The sequence below is a fragment of the Felis catus genome, chromosome F2 (genome assembly GCF_018350175.1).
Source record: "Felis catus isolate Fca126 chromosome F2, F.catus_Fca126_mat1.0, whole genome shotgun sequence".
Taxonomy (NCBI): Eukaryota; Metazoa; Chordata; class Mammalia; order Carnivora; family Felidae; genus Felis; species Felis catus.
Window position 1 is genome coordinate 63,525,414 of NC_058385.1, and position 13,928 is coordinate 63,539,341.

Genomic DNA, 13,928 nt, shown 5'->3' on the forward strand with positions numbered 1-13,928 from the left:
GCCCGACGCAGGGCTCGAACTTGTGAACCATGAGATCATGACCTGAGCCGACGTCAGACGCATAACCAACTGAGCCACCCAGGCGCCCCGACATACCATCTAATTTTAAAGACTACTTTGTATGTCTACAAACTGTAGTTTCTTTTCAATAAAAATGCAAAAACATGAAATATGAAAGATAGTTGAAGACACCATAATTTCCCCCCGGTTATCTGTAAAATTCAAAAATAAAAAACAATCATTACATAAAAAGCCAAATTGAAACATTACATATTAGACCACTCAGGTTTTTTTTTATGGGAAATTATTCTCACTTAATCTCCTCATTTCCTGAGAAAAGGTAAAGTGGTCCAAATAAAATGGTGAGTCACTGTAAGTGGAATCTACTGGAAAGCCAGTTATGAGGAACAATCTTCTCATGGTTTGGATTTCAGTGTTTCCTTTCATAATATGAATCAAATATGTTTCTTTTCATAATAACCTCATAAAAGCCAAAAATTACAAGACAAGATTAGAATAAGTATTTTCAATTTTCAGAATAATAGTGTCCTTGTCCTATAACACCACCATCTCCAACCTCCAGTCTCCAACCCCATCCCCTCCTCAAGGAAACAAAGAGACAAGTAATGTTGTAGAAGATATTGAAAAACTAGTAATTTTCTCTAAGAATTTATTATAAGCATCCATATTAAAATAATGTTTTAATTCTTTGTCAATAACATATACTTCTTAAAACTCAGGGGCAGGTTTTGTGAACGCTTAAGATTCAATTATTGGTAAACCTTTTCTCTCTTTTAAAAATATTCATGGAAGCATAATACACATCAGAAAAGCATATATACTCTAAATGTACACCTCACAGAACAAAAAGAGCCAGCATGCAGAGCATGAACAGAACTTTACCAGCCTCCCAGAAGCCCTCTTATAATCACTAACCAACCCCACTTTCCACCACCAAAGGTTACCCATTATTCTGACATCTAATGTGATAGATTAACAACTTCATATACTTTCTCTTGTATCTGACTTCTTCTACTCAATGTCTAGCCTGCGAGATCCAGACATACTGGTGCATGTAGCTATCGGTCATTTATCTTGTCACTGTTTAGAATTCCAGTGGTGTGAGAACATACTACAATCTATCTTCTACCACTGATGAGTCTTCAGGTAATTTCCAATTCTGACTATTACAAATGTTGCTGTGAACAATTTTGTACATATTTTTTGGTGAACATATGAACACATTTCTACTGAGTATATACTAGGAGTGAGACCTACACTAATCATAGAGTATGCACATATTCAAACTCAAGTTACACTTCTATCAGCAGTGTTTGAAAGTTTAGTTACTCTATATCCATGTCAATACTTGGTTTCTCTTCTCTTTGGTTCTGATAGTTTGCGCGCGCGCGCACACACACACACACACACACACACACACACACACACACACAAAAAGCCAGCCAGCAGGAAAACCCATTTTCTAAAAGTGAAACCAATACCAAAATTAATAAAGATGACTTTTTAAAAATAATTAAAACAACATTTGATATGATACTATGAAATAAGGATTCTTAGAGAAAACTCTACCGTAACAGGTTTTTCTATGAAAAAGTCTAGGGGATTTCAGTCAAGCTCAAACTTGAGTGAACTACTCAAAGCAGCCATCTCTGAAAGGCTACTGTATTTCAAGCTGTAGAAACACTGAATGCAGAGAAGGATAAAATGGCTCTACTGCTATGCATGTAAAAATTAATCCAAATAGGAAGAATTATATCTAGTTCTGGGGTTACCACATTTAAGAAGAAACAATGCCAAACCAGGGAACATTCAAAGGGCAAGAATGGTAACAAATTTGGGAAGAGTTTTAGATAAGGAAGGGTTGAAAGTATTGTGATTCTTAGACTGGAAAAGAGAAAACTTGGGGGAAAACAATATTTAAATTGGTTAAGTTTGTGAATATTATAACAAAAACTATAGTTTGATGTAATAAAGAACTTCCTAGCTTTCAGAAAAATCAAAGGGATGCTTGAAAATACAGTGAGCTCACTCACAGGTCATATCTCGCGGTCCATGAGTTCGAGCCCCGGGCTCTTGTGCTGACAGCTCGGAGCCTAGAGCCTGCTTTGGATTCTGTGTCCGCCCTCCCCTCCCCATCTCTTCTCCTCCCCAACAGATGCTCTGCCTCCCTCTGTCTCTCAAAAATAAATGTTAAAAAAAATATATAGTGAGTTCTTCAGAGCTAGAAGCATTCAAGCAAAAGGTGAAACAGTATAGGAAAAAATTCTTGTTGAAGTTTCGACTAAATGAACCTTAATGTTCCTCCAACTACGACAAATTAACCCTGAGCAATACTACCAAAAATAAGTAGCAGTGAGGCATTGTGGAGGAGTTAAAATATAAATATCCATATTACTTAACCATAATTAGTAAAGGAATCAACTACTTTTACTATATAATATTAGCAAAATAACATTTAAAACCTCTGTAATATAAGTCTGTATTAAAAAATACAGGACTTACAAAAAATTTTTTTAATAGCAATTAAAAAAAATCAACTCCAATTACTCTAAAAATCTTTCTAATCACTCAATAGCTACTTCATTTATATCTCAATATTGGTCATTTCTACTGCCACTCCTTAGTGGAAATGAATACTAAAGACAGGAATTAAACTGATTCTTGGAACTTGGGAACACTGAGGCTTTTCAAGCAAAATAGAAAAGATTTTCTCAAAGTGGGAAAGTCTATCTAGGGAAGGAAAAGAAACAAAGGAAAGAGATGTCAGCACTGTAGCCTATCCATCCATAGAAACAGCTTCTCTGGCAAAGTCCGTATTTATTTTATTCTAAGAAGAGAAAAATGTAGGAAAAAAAAAAAACAATCAAAAAGCTCCTATAGGGCAAACTATAATTTATCTACAATACATAAGATTCAAATACAAAATATATTTAGAGAAAGTGTTGAAATTATTTTATTGGCAGACAAAAAAAAAAGAGAATGCACACACAAAATATATTTGGAGAAAGTGTTGAAATTATTTTACTGGCAGACAAAAAAAAGAGAGAGAGAGAGAATGTGCGAGCAAGCGCTTAAATAGATGTTACATAAAACAGGGTTTTTAATTGCTGGCACAGGTAATTTAACAACTCCACTAACGTTTGGTTGGATAAAATAGGTAGAAATGTCTTTCAGTCTCTTATCTAAATGTTTCTCTTCCTTACATTCCCTCTGCAGTTCAAAGATGCTGAATCTCAACCAAGGTAAGCACACTCTTTCCATCAAAAACAGGATAGCCTGGTATCTTAAGTTTAAAACAAACAAGAAGATGTGATTAAGTAGTATATTACTTCTTTGAATGTTAGGACATTCTTATATGTATTAAGATCAAATTTTATCACAGAATTTAAGTTTAACTTTCAATTTCAAAACTGCTATACTTAATTTGTTTCAGCTGTAGTGTAAATTTTATTGGTTTATTAAAGAAAGGTACTTTAGAAACAAGAAAGGTAACAGAAGTATCTAGGGACATGCTAAAGACCTTAAGTATCTGCCTTTCCCAAAGTTCTCTAAAAATAATGTCATCCAGAAGAAAGATTTTTCACATTTAACTGCTAAGAAAAGCAGTATTTCTTCTGAATAACCCGGTATCTTCTATCTTGTGTCTTATCAATCATATAAACGAGTGTTTCCTCTTAGGTAAGGCAACCAGAAACATCAAAACTAAATCTATAATTTTCCTGTAACAATTGTGCAATAACTTAACAGTGTGTACACACCATCCTACGCTTTTTCACTCTCCATGCTAATTCCATTAGCCACTTTTTTAAAAACTGTTGTCTACTAAAATTCTAAAACCAACCTCAAATCCTCTTTTAAACCAATCAAATAATAAACACCAGCAAAAAATAACTAATGTCATCCCTCTTTAAAAGTAATCAAGATTCTAGAGCTTGGAAGAAAAGCAGGGGTAGTGAGCAAATATTTACTAAGTGACCATGGCTAAAAGAGCTGTTTCTAACTGAAAAGAAAAATTATAATATATTCTACCTTTCCCAATTTCCTAACGTAACGTTTGAAAAGACTCCCCTTTTTATCTTTCTTTTCTTCCATTATAATGCTATAAGTGATGAAGCATCTTCCCTATCACTAGAGAAATTCTTTAGGAGATAAGATCACTTCAAAACAAACAAGGCAAAAAGTAAAAGCTTGTTTCCTCAACAGACGTGGAAACCATCGTTCCTGTCACTGTACTGCCACAGAGTATATCCTCTGAGATCGGAGCAGAAACAACAGGTAAAGCAAATGTGCAAACACTGTTCTGTGACTGGCAGATGGAGAGCCTACTTGCCCTGTCGTCAAATGCAGAGTTCTAGTGTCAACTGCGGAGCTATTCCGGACTCTAGCAAGGCCATGGCTTCCCTACCTGCTCTGCTTTCCTACCTGCTCTTTTACAAGTGCCTTTTCCATACATCAGTGGTAATATATTTACTACTCTAAGGGCAGGTCATTTTTTTTTTCTGGGGGAAAAAGGAGGAAGATGATTTTGTAATAAGTGTTTTTAAATGAGTTCTACAAGTGTAGCTGAAAAAGCAATGTAATTTCAACAACTCAAGTTTGTGAAATGGGAAGTTACAGGAGTAATTCAGAGATTCCCCGAACTTTTCCAACAGCATATTCTTTTCTCTTCCCTGAGTCTGAAAGATTCTAAACCAATGATAACTGGGACCAAAAATATGCCTAAAGATAAGCCTCCTGTCTCAACCCTTGTAAACCCTTAAGGCAATGGCTCATAGGCATTAATTAGCCTCTCAGAATCACCTGGCACACTAGTTACAACACAAATTGCAGGGGGACACCTAGCTGGCCCAGTTGGTAGAACACACAACTCTTGATCTCGGGGTTGTAAGTTGGACCCCCACGTTGGGTGTAGAGATTACTTAATAAAATCTTAAAAAAACAAAAACACCACCAAAAAAACCCAAAACAAATAAAACACAAATTGCAGGACCAAATCCCCACTTTCTGATTCAGCAGATCTAAGGCAATGCCTGGGAGTCTGCATTTCTAACAAGTTTCCAGGTGATGCTGATACTGCTTGTCTGGAAATCACACTTTAAGAATTGCTGCCTTAATGCAGCAATTAGTTAAAATAATATCTTGACTAAAAACAGTTTATAATAAAGGTTTGGCACCCTACTCCAAAACAGAGAATCATGGTTGAATCCAATGGTTTCTAAACTTTGAAAAAGCAAGTGCCCTCAAACATAGTTCACAGTACTTAAATTAATACAAATATTACTGGGCACAATGAAGTAAAATACTAAGAAGAGCCTTAAGAATAGTAAGTAATCCTATTTGCCTAAAGGAATAATTCAAGGAAAAAACCTTATCTATGCCAAAATATTCACTCAACATCACTTACGATCTCAAAAGCTGGAAATGACACAAATGCCAAACAACTGGAAAACAATCATGCAAACTATAATATACTGAATATTATCTGACCATAAAAATGATAGAGAGTGAAGACTATCATATGTGGAAAAGTGGAGACAAAGTATTTAAATAAAAAAAGTAGAACACAAAACTGCTCATAACAGCATGTTTACTGATAAAAAACAAGTTTTTTTATCAGTAAAAATGTAATATTTAAAGTGAAGTAGACGTAATATTTAAAGTGAAGAGACATCTAAGACATAGTATTTTTATATGACATTCAAAGGCAGTCAAAGTATTTTATAAAATATTCTGAAGTAGTCTCTGCTCTAAGGATTACAACAACCACCTAACCCATTGAAGATTAATGTTAATAAAGTATTTTTAAAAAATATTAAAAGTAGAAAAATGGCTTAAAATTGTTTTTTAATTCTCAGATAATACTTCTTCAAAACTGTAATCTGAAGAAAGGAAACTCAGTAACTTACTATGTTGGGAAGAACTAGTAAAGTTTCTTGAACCAAATATGCAGAGAAATTATAAAAAATTATAAAAGAAATTATAAAAAAACCAGAAATTATAATTAGGAAAAAAACTGGGATTCAGAGCCTAGTAATAATCTAAGAAAAATACTTTGAAAAGATTAATCCAATAATATGGGGAATATATAGCTGTTAGAAATATCAACTTTAAGGTATAAAACTTACTGTTTTGATTCATTGTGACAGACTTCCAAGGTTGGGTCATTATAAATAAAAGCAGCTTCTAAATCATTGATCCTTACTCGGTATATTCTACACTGTTTGCTGTTCAACTTGATTCTATTCAAGTTTGCAACTGTGGGAAATATAGTCAGTTCCACGAATCCCTGCAATGATAAAGAATAATAACTTTGTTATAATTAAGACTGGTAGGTTTTAGAATATTTTTTTTTATTTCTACTACTTATACTTACTTATACCACTATTTCTATTACATTCCAGAGACAGAATCCCAAATAGCTACATATATATGTGTTCTCTGAGTATCTTCATTTCAAACACTATTGTCCTAATGAATGAACAGGTATGAATTATATAGACTTTATCTTCTTGGTGATTCACATTCACCATCAGTGAAAACTGGACCATCTGCCAGAAAAAAGTAAAAGGACTCACACTCTCAAATACAAGGCTTTCTAGACAGACTGGAACTCAAATAGGGAAGAAGGAAAAAAAAAAAAAGAGCAGAAAGAGAATCAAAACCAGATTGGTGAGTAAAAAGAACATGGCCTTCCAGGGGCGCCTGGGTGTCTCAGTCAGTCAGACGTCCGACTTCGGCTCAGGTCATGATCTCGCGGTTTGTGGGTTCGAGCCCCATGTCAGGCTCTGTGTTGACAGCTCAGAGCCTGGAGTCCGCTTCGGATTCTGTGTCTCCTCCTCTCTCTGCCCCTCCCACACTCATGCTCTGTCGCTCTCTCTGTCTCATAATAATAAATAAACGTTTAAAAAAAAAAAGGAAAAAGAACATGGCCTTCCAAAATGGGAATCAAATGGGAAAGATGGGTCAATGGAACATGACACATATGTCCAGTGTTTTTAATATGATGGGTTAAAAAACTGATATACTCAAGTGTGAAATATGGGAAGGCATGAAATAGCATTTCAAGGGCTGCAAACTGAACAGGAAAATTTCAGAACCTGCAACACAAATAGCTAAGATGAAGTGGAGGCAGCAACCACAGAGGGCTCAAGTATAACCATTCTAATGGCTTTAGAGAGCAGCACTGTGTGCCAGATGTTACACTAGATACTTTCATATGTTCTCTATGAACTGAAAAAAGTACTACTTTACGCTTTTTACAGATAAGTTAATGAAGTTAAGAAAATTATGTAGGGACGCCTGGGTGGCTCAGTCGGTTAAGCGGCCGACTTCGGCTCAGGTCACGATCTCGCGGTCCGTGAGTTTGAGCCCCGCATCGGGCTCTGTGCTGACAGCTCAGAGCCTGGAGCCTGTTTCAGATTCTGTGTCTCCCTCTCTCTGACCCTCCCCTGTTCATGCTCTGTCTCTCCCTGTCTCAAAAATAAATAAAAACGTTAAAAAAAAATTTAAAAAAAAATTCTGTAATTAATAAGTGGAGAAATGACATTCAAATCTACATCTAAACGATTCCAGTGGAATCCTACTATACCGTGTTTCTTGTACAGGGCTTTAAATAACATGCAAGAATTTTTTTATAAAACACTTAGCCTAACTGCTCAAAAGCACAGAGATTCTGCAGCCCTTTTTCCCCACCACTTCCCAAATAAGAAGACAGCCATACATCCATAAATTAGACTCTCTACACAGATCTGCATGGTAGCAAATGAGAATAGAAAGAGCAGAGGCCAAAATACTGTTAATGAAAAGCTTTGTGTTTAAAGGCGTAAACTATCAGCAACTGGAGGGAAAAAGACCAAAATTCTTTTAATTAGCCTATCAGCAATCCATTGACCAATCTACATAAATAAGCTTGGATCAGCTGAAAGCAAGCAAACAGAATCAAAACAGCAAAAGTGTACTGTAATAGAAAAAATTATGGAAAGTGCTTTAAGTCAATAGTTAGCTTACATGGGTGGGGATAGAAGAACAGGATTTGGCTTTCTTGACTAAGGTTAACAATAACAAAACAGTGAATGGAGTATATTTCATGAAGATAGGGAAAGCCCAGTCTCCTCATATCATCTGGTCTCTGACACCACCTAGAGCCCTAACCTCTATCTGCCTGCAACATTCAGACCCATTAACTTCCACAAGGCTCCACTCTCTGTCGTCCTTGGCCACTGGCATTACTGCAAGCTTGTCTGGTCATGTAACCTCTCACTCTCTTCTCCTTGCTCCTTGTTCCCTCCCAACCACTTCACAGCTGACCACCTTCCCATCCTATTCTAAATAACCTCCCCTGGGCCATTCAACCTTTTGAAAAATTCCTTCTCTACCTTCCAGCCTTAGATGAAATGTCTCCTGAAACCCCTTTGACAAGAAGCTACTTATTCTTTCATTCGCTGTAAATTAGGAGAGGGGAAACCAGAAAACCTTTTAGTTTCATGTGCTACTCTAGACCACTCACAGAATTTTATATAACATATGCTATAAGAGTAAGGGCAGTATGTCATTATTAAATACATGGTTTACGGGGTGCCTGGGTGGCTCAGTTGGTTGAGTCCAAGTCTAGGGTCTAGAGCCCTGCGTTGGGATTCACTCTTTCTTCCTCTGCCCCTCTCTCTCGCTCACTCTCTATCCCTAAACTAAAAAAAAAAAAAAAAAAAAAAAGTATGTGTTCTGGAAGTAAACTGTCTGCATTCAATTCCCAGCTCTACCACTTAGTGAGTGTATGATCTCGAGTTACTTACTCTAGCTCTCAGTGTCTATTTCCTCCTCTATAAAACAAGAATAATGACAGTACCTACCTTTTGGTGGTAAGACAACTGAGCAATACATGGAAAACACTTAAAATCATAGTGGACATCTAAGAAATGTTCTTATTATTCTTTTGTATTTCTTTTTCCTTTAGTCATCCCATACAGATCCACAAGCCTCTATTCCTCTTCATTACTACCTCCCAAATTCCCCAACATTCACTGAAGGCTCATATGCAACTTTTCTAACCCATCTCTACCATAACTCTAAGTGATCTGAATGTAGATATATCTGATCCATACAGTAACCCTGCTTCAAAGTTCCTTGACCTTAATTCCTACAATCTTTACTTCTATTACAGGATAGCAATCAAGATTACACTCCAAAGATACATCATCACTGCCCAGAATTACTCCCAAGCTGACATTTTAAACTTGAGTGTCCACAATGCTTATCCTTCTGCCCCTCTTATTACTTCTCAGTCTTCTTGTTCAACCATATGAAGTCCTGTTCCTGGACCTCCTCCAGTTTCTTACTACAGTCCTTCCTGGCATTTTTACAGCACTTTCTTTTCCATTTACTGCAGATCCTTAATTTCAACCACTGTTCTGCCAAGTATCAATTCTCTTGCCTTCCAGCTACATGTATATATCTTTCCCTAACTGTTCAAAAATCAGCCATCCACTGGGGGCCATACTCTGCAGTATTCTCAAAAATCCCGCTCTATTAACTACCCTATCCTATTAGTACAGGATTTTTTTCCTGTGCCTATAAACATGTTCAAGTCTGACATATACTTTAAAATCTTGAGATCTACATCACACTCAAACTACTTTTTGCCCTTATTCTGGAGTTGTCTTATCTTGATTCTTAACTGACAATCCCTGGAGTCCCAAAACCCTACCATGGTCTGGTAGTCATACTGGAAGTCTTTGGAGGTCAAGTACTAAAGGGGATAACAGTCCAAGGCTATTTCAGAGTAGTACTCATGCTTACTCCACCAGTCCTAGAAACTATAGTAAATCAAAGCAACTAGACATCCCTTGAGGAACTGCAGAGATTAGTGCCCTCTAATATTTGGAAGATGCTTACTACATCTTAACTTATTTGGCCAATGCAAAAGTCAAGGTTTCAAAGAATGATGGTGAATTATCACAAATCTGTCAATCTAAACCACAGTTATAGATATAGTATTTTTATACAGCAAATCAGCATAGCTCTTGGTAACTAGTATCATAGCTAATTATCAAACAAATGTTTTTTTCCCAAAGAATTTTTATCAGGAAAAAAAAAAATCACAGATTGCCTTCAAAACATCAGAATGCCTTCACTGTCACCTAATAACTAAAAACTATACCAACTCTCCTGCTCAATCAAAACATAGTCCAAAAGTACCTTGCTTCCAAGATAGCCCATAAAGCATTATACTAGTATATTATATTGACAACATTATGCTAACATGACCTGTTGGGAAGGGAAAGGAATTCTCCAAATGTTTTAATAAAAACAAGGGTGGCACAGGATGAAAGTTAAATCCCGTTAAAGTTCAGGAGCCTGTCACATTAACAAAGCTTCTAAGGTTCCAGTATTCTAAGGCATATAAAAATATTCCTTCCAAATGAAAAATAAGTTGTTTCATTCTGTACTGCTCAGCAAGGTACAAAAAACTGCTCAGGAAGGGACAAAAAGGGGCGCCTGGGTGGCGCAGTCGGTTAAGCGTTCGACTTCAGCTCAGGTCATAATCTCGCGGTCCGTGAGTTCGAGCCCTGCGTCAGGCTCTGCACTGATGGCTCAGAGCCTGGAGCCTGTTTCCGATTCTGTGTCTCCCTCTCTCTCTGCCCCTCCCCTGTTCATGCTCTGTCTCTCTCTGTCCCAAAAATAAATAAACGTTAAAAAAAAAAAAAAAAAAAAGAAAAAAAGGAAGGGACAAAAAAACTTGTGGGCTTCTTTGAATTCTGGAGGCAATATATACACTTGGGCATTCCGCTTACCAGGCAACCTATTACACTGTCAGCTTTGAGAGGGGTCCAGACCAAGAAAACGTTCTGCAGCAGGTCCAGATTGTGGTTCAAGCTGCCCTGCTATTTGGGCTTTATGACTCAGCAGATCCTATGGTATGTGAAATGCCCATTGCAGATAGAGATGCTGTATAGACTCTGGCTTTTTCCAGTACAATGACAGTGCAAATTCTTGAGGTTTGAGAGGAAAACCACAACCTCTCCTGTCACCAACTATATTCCATTTGCAAAGCAACTACTGGTTTGCTTCTAGACCCTTCAGCAGAAACTCAAACATGACCACGGGACTCCCAACGACTATGTTACCTGAAATGACCGTGATGAGATTGAGTGTAATATAAAGCTCTGAAAAACAAAAGTGGGCATGTGCAGCAGTTGTCCACTTTTAAAAAGACAACACATCTGAACCAGACCCAAGCAGGGTCATAAAGTACAGGCAACAGCATGAGCAGGTGCTCGGAATCCATTAATACTTCTTCCACTGCTTCTCTACCTCTCTTTCAATTTCCATCTCAGGCCTCAAGGAGAGTTCCCCTTGTTCAGTTAACAGAATAGAACAAAGCACAAGCCTGAATTATGAATAAGCTCACAGGATGCTAGGACCAGCTGGAAGTGGGTGGAAGCTGCCATTAGAATGCCACTGAAGTTGGGGCACCTGGGTGGCTCAGTCGGTTAGGTGTCCAACTTCAGCTCAGGTCATGATCTCTCAGTCCGTGAGTTTGAGCCCCACATTGGGCTCTGTGCTGACAGCTCAGAGTCTAGAGCCTGCTTCAGATTCTGTGTCTCTCTCTCTCTGCTCCTCCCCTTCTTGTGCTGTCTCCTGTCCCTCCAAAATAAATAAACATTAAAAAAAAAAAAAAAAAGAATACCACTGAAGTGTGACCCTGGGAGACAGTGGAAGAAAGTCCTACAGCAGACAGAACGTTGGGAAATACGTCTGGCTGTACACTCTTTGTAGTAGAGATGACCTAAAGTACACAACTACACTGATCCATGGGCAATTGCTAATAGGATGGTTAGGAACCTGGTAAGAACAAACTTAAAAGACTGAAAATAGAAGATGGTAGAAGACGTGTATTAATGGATTTCTCAGCACAAGTATAATGTGAAAATATCCATGTTATTATCACATAAATGGCCATCAGAGGGCATCTACGGCAGACAGGACCCTCAAAAACCAACTGGCAAGATGAAATAGATCTCAAAGATTCTTTCCCTAGACACCCTGTTCGATATACAAAGTGGTCACGGAGGCAGAATGGAGGCTATGCATGAGCCCAACAACATGGTCTTCCCCCCACCAACATACACACCAAAGACGATCTGACTACCACCACTGCTGAGTGCCCACTACTAGTAGTAGAGGATCATACTAAGCATCCAATATGGTACTAGAAGGACCAGTTAATCACTTGGTAGAATGACTACATCAGACAGCTCATATCAAGAACATGATATGCCCTTACAAGAACAGACACATATTCTAAATTTTCCTTCCCTAACTACAACATACTTACAGAAAATCTTATATATCATTGTATTATCTCATACATAACTCCAACTTAGTGTATAGGAAAGTGTGGTTATGGGTTCTTACATACAAAATTTACTAGTTTTATCTTGTACCCGATTATCCAGAAGGACTGGCATGATCAACTGCTGTAGGCTTAATTACAGCACCAACTCAGAGACCTACAACAGGATGCTGTCTTAATTAGTGTACCATATATATAGAGACATCTCTCCAAAGCCAAAATAGATCTGCGAACCAAAAGGTAAAAATTGGAGTGACTATTCTCACTATTGCATCAAAAAAACCACGGAAGGAATTTTTGCTATCTTTGTAACCTTGTGTTCGGTTCGGTATGTTTGGCCAACAGAAAAATGCATCCACCAGGGCATATAATCATGGTTCCATTTGGAAGCTGAGACTGTCACTTGGCCACGTTAGGTTCCTCATGTTATGGAACCAACAGAGAGAGGGTCACTATACTGACTGGAATGACTAATCTCAATTACCAAACAGGAACTAAGGTTCTGCTATACAGTAAGGACAACAATTATATCTGCGGTTCACAGAGATTCACAGAATGCATCTCAGGGTCACTTGGCCAATAGCACTAATCAACGGAAAACTGTGAACCCAAAAAAGACAGGACAAGCAAGGATGCAGATCCTACAGGAATGAAGGTCTAGGTCAGACCAACAGAAATGTTGGCAGAAGAAAAAGGAAAAATGGAATAGGTGGAAGAGTAACACAGCGGTCTATATCAACTTTGGCCTTGACACCTGCTAAAGAAAACAGTGGCTCTTAAGTTTCACATTCTCTTACCCACTTTTCTTTCCACTAGTTTGTACGAAAGCTACTGGTGATATCTAACACCTTACATGGGAGTAGAGATGAGTTACCATATCCTCATGTGAATTCATTAGGTGAGGGATTGGCAAACTTTTTCTTAAAGGGTCAGATAGTAAGTAGATTTTGTAGGCCACACAGTCTCTGTCACAGGTACTCAACTCTGCCAGTGTAGCTCCAAAGCACTTTAGACAATATATAAATAAATGGGTGTGGCTGTGCTCAAATAAAATTTGTTACAAAAATAGGTAGCTGGCCATTGCCAACCTCTGCAATAGCGGATAAGACTTCGTTAAGTCCCCTGTGTTGGGAACACTAGCTTTTCTTCTCAACAAAAAACAAGGATGGCTTGGGGGCAAAACGAGTAGACTATTCTAGATATTCTTTTGCCCCTCCTAATACACTATACACCCCAGGAGTTGCATTAACTGGGCACCAGCCCTTCAGCTTCTGGTTGGGGTGGTCAAATGGGAAGCACAAGGACAAAATTGGAGAGGGGAAGGAAAGTGAGCCCATTACATTTATCCCTCCAGGTTCCTCCCTATCCAGCTAAGGGAGGAAGTAGCTTCATTCTTCTACCAACGGCCACACCTCCTATAAGGTCACTCTGACAACTACTATAGTTTCCAGTAACTTCTTCCTTCCTTTGTTCTTTCAGGTTTAGAAGTAATAACTATTCCTTGTTGCTAACCTAGTGTGCCCTACCATCTCTTGGTTTCTCTTAACCCTGTGTCTTC

General features: G+C 37.8%; 1 protein-coding gene across 4 annotated transcripts in view; it reads right to left on the reverse strand.

The window, feature by feature from the left end:
- Positions 1 to 13,928, reverse strand: part of TAF2 (TATA-box binding protein associated factor 2) — a 96,383-nt gene that overhangs the window by 79,340 nt on the left and 3,115 nt on the right. For all 4 annotated transcript variants that reach the window (XM_023248218.2, XM_023248217.2, XM_045049869.1 and 1 more), the window contains exon 3: positions 6,147 to 6,307. In XM_023248218.2, the coding sequence (XP_023103986.2) occupies positions 6,147 to 6,307 (161 nt within the window). The remainder of the gene's footprint in view (positions 1 to 6,146; positions 6,308 to 13,928) is intronic.